The 7,259-nt window shown below is 38.3% G+C and overlaps 1 protein-coding gene across 3 annotated transcripts in view; it reads left to right on the plus strand.

The window, feature by feature from the left end:
• LOC107688967 (metal regulatory transcription factor 1-like) overlaps positions 1 to 7,259 on the plus strand; it is a 34,273-nt gene that overhangs the window by 23,118 nt on the left and 3,896 nt on the right. For all 3 annotated transcript variants that reach the window (XM_016486817.1, XM_016486816.1, XM_016486818.1), the window contains one exon: positions 5,540 to 6,066. In XM_016486817.1, the coding sequence (XP_016342303.1) occupies positions 5,540 to 6,066 (527 nt within the window). The remainder of the gene's footprint in view (positions 1 to 5,539; positions 6,067 to 7,259) is intronic.

Below are 7,259 nucleotides of genomic sequence, written 5' to 3' on the forward strand. Positions count from 1 at the left end.
CGGTGCCGTCATCATGTCGTCTTCAGTTCTGTGCAACAGAATAAGAGTCCTCCGCTGTTAAGGTGTTTATTGTAACGCCTGCATTTTGTCTCTCTCTCATCAAACAACCAGACTAACAAATTGACAGGGTTTACTTCTGTGTAGGCATAGTTTCTCTATGGCAAGTATTAGGTGCTTATTGCAGAAATATGTATGTACCTCGGATCTGCAGCCACATTACCCTTTTAGTCTATTTCTTTGGCGCACTGCACATTTTATTTAGCTGTCCAGTTATCAAAATCTGTGTGGCAAAGCTGTGTGACGCACTGGACAACACGAGGCGAATGCATTTACATTATAGTGAAGTGCAGACCAGTATTGATTTTAGTGTGATTACGCAGCAGTCATAACATTTATTTTAGACAGTACAGTTTCATTAATAAGGAATATGAATTGATTTCATTTTAGACACAAAACAGTGTGTTTTATTTGACTTAAAACACAGGTGTTTCATTCTTGAATGAATTCGAGTCTTTGAATGAATCGTTTGTGTGAGTGGTTCAATGACCCATTTGCTTTGCTCCTGAACAAATCAGCATTTTGAACGAATCGGTTGAATTGATGACTCTATGACTCATTCATCAACACAATGACTTGCCGCCACCTACTGGTGATGTAACCTTCATAATTCAAGTATCCAATTGTTTCATTTTGTCACTCATTTCATATTTTTGTAGGCTATTCAGAATGTTTTTGTTTAAAACATTAATCTCATTCCATAATGCAATTGCTGTGTTAATGCATTTACTGCCGTCTGAGCAGCATTAATTGTGTAAATACATCTAAATTCAACTTAAGATGCAGCTTCTGTGCCACAGTGCAAAGATGGCTTTGGTTGGTACTGATGTAATTGGTAACACCTATAATGTCATATTTTTCAAATATTGACTAAATTCAGGAATTTAATATTAAAGGTGACACACATATTTTATAAAGTTAGATAAATGCCCTTTTCTATAAAAACAGCATATATTATATACATGTGTAACATGCCGTTGGATAATGACAGTATCATATAAACTTCTCTATGAAAAAAAAACCTCGAAATAATCAAAACGGTAAGATAGCTTTATATTCACACTAAAACCGATACTGGTCTGCGCTTCACTATAATGTAAATGTCATGCAGCTTTACCACACAGATTTTGATCATTGGACAGCTAAATAAAATGTGCGGTGCGCCAAAGAAATAGACTAAAAGGGTAATGTGGTTGCAGATCTGAGGTACATACATATTTCTGCAATAAGAACCTAATATTTGCCATATAGAATCTATGCCTACACAGAAGTAAGCCCTGTCTAGGCGCTGCCCCAGTATGGTTTGTGTCAAGCCATTTGTTAGTCTGGTTGTTTGATGAGAGGGAGATGAACGCAGGAGTTGCAATAAACGCTTTAACAGCAGTGGACTTTTATTCTGTTGCACAAAACTGAAGACGACATGATGACGGCACCCTTTGATGTTTGCTTGACTAATCAGTGGAAAGGGGCGTTTCATTTCCTCCCACACGTGGAAATCGAACATTCAAACTGTTTATCCATTTTCTACCCCTGAATGTAAAAATGGAAAATCAAGGCGATTTCTTGTTTTTTCGGTTTTTTAAAAAAAACGAAAAACTAAAATGGTGCCATTTTCTCATGTTTTCAATTTTAAATCAAAAAACGAATGAACGTAACGTACACAGACCATTATAATCCGTGTATCATTCGATCATTCGTTTTTTTTATTTAATATTGAAAGTAGAAAAATGAGAAAATGGCTCCTTTTTCATTTTTTTCCAAAAGACGAAAAAGGAGAATTCAGCTTCAATTTTCATTTTTCGTTCATGGGTGGAAAAATGAATAAACAGTTTGAATATTCGATTTCTACATGTGGGTGGGAATTAAACGCCCCTTTCTGCTGATTGGTCAGCCGAAGATCAAACATTGCCTTCATCAGTTCTTCCGCAGTATCACGCAGCAGAATAATAGTCCTCCACTGCTGCAGTTGTACGGATTAATAACCCATTTTATCAATTTCATATTTTTCTCATCAAACAGACTAATGAATAGCTCGACACAACTCGTACCGGGGCAGAGTCTAGACAGGTCTTTCTTCTGTGTAGACCATCCATTTCGATTTATCGTGCAGCCCTACTGTAGGGTTTGGTGAGAAACAAACCGAAATGGCAAGTTATTAAAAATTTTGTGTTGCAGTCCTGTGCATATTCTTTTCCACAAGCGCATATTCTTATGAGATACCAATTTAATAAAACAAAAGACTACATTACAAAACTCAGAAGAGTATGTATTTTAATTTATCTGTTCTCCAGTTGTTCTTGCGTGAATGTTATAGGCCTATCATATATTAAATGCATTATTCTTTTCTTTTTATAGTAGTGTTTAAAATATTTAATTTAAAAGTAATTAATTAAACAAACAAACTTACTGGGCGACCGGGTAGGCTATGACAACCGTCATATCATACCCTGCCATGCCCAGCTGATGATGCAAAGCATAGAATTTATATCTACACAGAAGAAAGCCCTGTCTAGGCTCTGCCCTGGTTGTTTGATGGGAAAAATATTAATTATAGTTGCAATAAACATGTTAAGAATCTGTACAACTGCAGCAGCGGAGGACTATTATTATTCTGCTGCGCGGAACTGAAGAAAAACTGATGACGGCACGCTTTGGTCTTCGGCTGACCAATCAGCAGAAAGGGGCGTTTAATTCCCGGCAACGTGTAGAAATCGAAAATTCAAGCTGTTTATTCATCTTTCTACCCCTGAACAAAAAATTAAGCTGAATTCTTGTTTTGCTTTTCTTTTCTTTTTTTTCTTTTTTTTGGAAAAACTGAAAAAAACGGAAATGGAGCCGTTTTCTAATTTTTCTACTTTCAATATTAAATAAAAAAACTAATGAACAAATGATACACTGATTTACATGGACCGTACAAGTTAGTTATGTTTGTCTGTGCGTCTGCTCGCACGCTTGCACTGGTGTAGGCTAATAGGCAATTGTGTCATTTAAACTGATTTAATTTGCGGAGCTGTTTAGTAGGCCTATATGCGCATTTATGGTTTTACATATTGGAACACTTATTAAATTATTGCAATTAGGTAAAAGGTATCAGCCCACACTTTTAAAAATTACCGTGATTAAAGAGTGCTGATGGAGTTTCAACTCCTCTTGTGCTTTGCTCAGCTCACATCTCTTCCACCAGCTGTGGGAAAAAGCAGTGTTGACTGCCTGGCAAAGCCCGAATGCCCGATCAGTGCTGGCCTTCTGTTGTTTATAGCAATGTTCAGGTTGTGACCAAAACAACTTAACCACGGCCATTTTAATTGTCTGATGGCCGCAGCAATATTGCCCCATCATCAGTAGTTATGCAGGAGATTTTTCTTTCTTCTTTTTTTCAGTCATGTATACTCTCCCGCAATGCCAACTCCAGGTTTTCGGCTGTATGGCTTTCTGGCATGAAGCTTGTTTGTAAGCATTTCGATTCCAGTGTACATTCTTTGCTGGCATGATGTGCGGCCACTGACATGTAGGCCATCATGTTGCAGCTGGACCACATGTCAGTTGTCAGGGCCAAATATTCCACATCATCCAGCACTGCTGAAATATTTGCTCTCATGTCGTTGTACAACTTTGGGACTGCGGTCTTTGAGAAGAATTTCCGATCTGGCAGCTCAAACTGCTTGTCAAATGTTTGCAGCATGGCCTTAAATGTTCTCTTCTCTACCATATTAAAATAAATAATTTCTTTTGCTAGGTAGCGAGTTACAGCATCAGTCCACTGCTTCCACTGTCATGCTTGTACTTTGAACGTTTGGCAAAAGCCCCAGATATGGTTGGTTGTTCCCTAGCTGTTTTGCCAAGTTCAGTTGTGCGTGATAGCATTGGCAATGAGTTGTATTCCGTGGGATGGTGCACAAGCAAATGGTCATGTAAATTAGTCATCTGTCCATCTTTTGCACGGATTACAAGAGCATAAATCCTGCACACCACTTCAGACGTGTCTCTTGGCTGTCCTCTTTCATTAGGCCTAAACCCAAAGTTTTGCCAGACAGGCGAAGTGGTACCTTTTTTATCGACCAAGTTTGTCGACGCCATTATTAGATCACTATGCCTACGCATCTGTACTCCATACCAAAGTCCTGCAAAAAAAAGTTATTGGCAGGTGGTATTTTGTCTTAACTTTATTTACAGGTTTGGTTCTGGGTAAAACAAAGAACATGCGGGTCGGATCGTGGGTGATGGATAATAAATATATTACAATAAAATTAAAATAGCTTAATAATAGTTCAATTTAATGTTTTAATTCTCTGACATCTGCTCCGCATCGCTCCTTAGTGATCAACTGCTGCAGAGCGTGCCAAAATCGAATTTGCTGATGAGATGAAGACGAAAATATCTAGTGGAAAGTGAGAATGTTACGTTTTTAATGATATAATTGTTTTCAATGTTTTGGCAGATGGCCATCTAGCGAACTGATATGCATAAACCTGTTAGCAAAAATTGTATGTATGTTGAAGCATGCTAAAAACATGGTAGCAATGTGTCAAAAAATGGTAGCAACATTGTTAAACATGTTACATGCTAGCAATGTGTTAAAACATGTTAGAAACATGTTGAAATTCTAAAACATATTAGCAACATGGTAAAACATGCTAACTATGTGTTAAGACATGGTAGCAACATGATAAAACATGTTAGAAACATTCCAGCAATGTGCTAAAATGTGTTAGGAAAATGTGAAAACATACAATCTGTTAAAACATGGTGTTAAACATGATAGAAACATGTTAACACATGGTAACAACATGTTATAAACGTGGCAACAACCTGTTAGAAACGTGGTAACAACGTTAAATTTTTTAAACATGTTAGTAACATGCTAAAACATGTCAGAGATGTGCTTAAATATGCTAAGTGTGTTAAAAACCTGCAATCTCTTAAAACGTGGTAGCAACATATTAAGACATGTTAGCAATGTGCCAAAACATGGTAACAATGTGTTGCAACATGTTAAGAATGTGTTAAAACATTTTAATGTTAAAACATGCTAGCGATATGATAAAACATGTTAACAATGCTAGCAAGATTTTGAAAAAAATGCTAGAAACATGTTAACAGCATGTTAAGGCATGGTAACAATGCGTTAACATGTTAAAACATGCTAGAAAACATGGTGAAAAACATTCTGGAAACATGCTAAAACATGTTACATCATTATTCACGTTTGCATACTAGAAAATTGGCTTGGTGTATTGAGTAAGCAAATTGGGACAACACCTACAAATACTTGGCAGCAAAATGCTAGAACCATGCCAGGAACAGTGTGCTAAAACTTGCTCGCAATCTTTTTTAAATGTTCACTTATTGATAATGTTTTGATGACATGATTTCCATCTTTAACATTTCAACCAGCATATTTCTGACAAAATGTACTACATAGTAGGAGTGAACCATCACATATCCAGTGCCTCAATCTGACGTCAAGCTTCTGTCTCTCCAGATAACCTAGCAGAGTCTTTTGGCCTTGAGTCGTCACCTCAGACAGCTACTGCAGAAGTGTCCACTCAGCCCCCTTCATCCACCTCTTCCCCATCCTGCTCCATCACGACCCCTGCTTTGGAGGCTCAGACTCCGCCTACAGCACTCCCCTCTAAGTCAGCCCCACCTCCTTCCGCTGTCAGCAGCTCATTACTGACCTCCACTTTCTCTTGTGCTCCGCCCACCTCATCACACTCACCCGAAGTGCCCGCTCCATCTGCACCCTCAGTCGCCCAGCATTACATGACATTGACCTCCGCGGCTCAGCCGGTGCCTCCACCATCCGCGCCCGGAGTCTCCAGCGTGCCAACCGTGACGACTGAGGTGACGGCGGTAGTAACGCACACAGTGCCTTTGGCTCCTCCACCTCCTCCTACGATCACTATCGCCCCCACGGTCGGCCTGCAGCCCAGCATCGTCATGTCCGATCAGAACCTGCAGTGGATCCTCAGCAGTGCCACCAGCGCGCAGCAAAACCCTGAACAACAGGTCCAGCAGTCTACCATTCAACTAAATCTGTGTTCTTGGTTTTCAGTTTTGTTTTAGCTTCAGCTTCATGTTTCAATCTTTTGTTCCCCTTCAAGGGAACTCGCACTGCGTCCTCATAGTGTCCACTAGAGGATGCAGTGTCTCGTTCCCTTTCAGGGAACCATGGTAGCATGCGTAACCCGAGACGTTTTGTCTTCATTTATAAGCAAGATTTTAGCAATTAAGCTGCTCTTAAAGGGATAGTTCACCCAAAAAATGAAAGTTTTGTCATCCTCACCATTGTGTCTTTCCAAACCCATAAGACTTTATTTTCTAAACAAAAATGAAGATATTTTCAATGAAGCCTGAGGGAATTCTGTCATTCCATTGAAAGTCCATTACATCAGAACTTCAGAAAGTTCATAAAGATAACATAGAAGAAATCGTGAAAGTAAAAGGTTTCTTTTATGGTGTCTTTATGAACTTTTGGAAGCTTGAAAGTTTTGGTGAATATAGATATTGTAAAAGAAATCATAAATGTCTTCATTTGTTTTTACAAGATTTATGAAAGTCGTATGGGTTTGGAATGACGGTCTGTGCCTGATGACAGAAGTTTAATTTTTCAGTGAACTACACTATCAACATGCTAAAACATGTTAGAAACATGCTAACGATATGTTAAAACATGCTAGCAATGTCATTGTGTAAACTCATACTAGGAACATGCTAATAATGAGTTAAAACTTGCAATATGTTAACCATCCTGGCAACATGTTAAAAATGTTAGAAACATGTTAACAACATATTAAAACCCACTAGCAATGTGCTAAAACATGTTAGCAATGCGATAAAACCCATCTGGCATCATCAGATTATTTAAAGTGCAGTGGACTTTTTAAGTGTGAACCCTTATGATGCATATTTTATTTTATTATTGTAGTTTATTCTGGCCAAGAATCAGCCAATCAGAAACCAGAAGATTTGATGCTATGAACCTCACAATCCAACAGCTAATTCATCCTCAAAAGTGCACATCACAGCAGCCTGATAACTTTTAAACATGAAGTTGACTTGGAAGTGAATTGTTACAACCATTATGGCCTTCATAGTGAGATCGTTCAGTAATAGGTTATTTTTGCTGTTTTTAGTGCACATCGTATTTGCTATTTAGCATTTTTGTGTGTGTGTGTGTGTGTGTGTGTGTGTGTGTGTGT

This window comes from Sinocyclocheilus anshuiensis, unplaced genomic scaffold (assembly GCF_001515605.1).
Source record: "Sinocyclocheilus anshuiensis isolate Anshui unplaced genomic scaffold, SAMN03320099.WGS_v1.1 scaffold181, whole genome shotgun sequence".
Taxonomy (NCBI): domain Eukaryota; kingdom Metazoa; phylum Chordata; class Actinopteri; order Cypriniformes; family Cyprinidae; genus Sinocyclocheilus; species Sinocyclocheilus anshuiensis.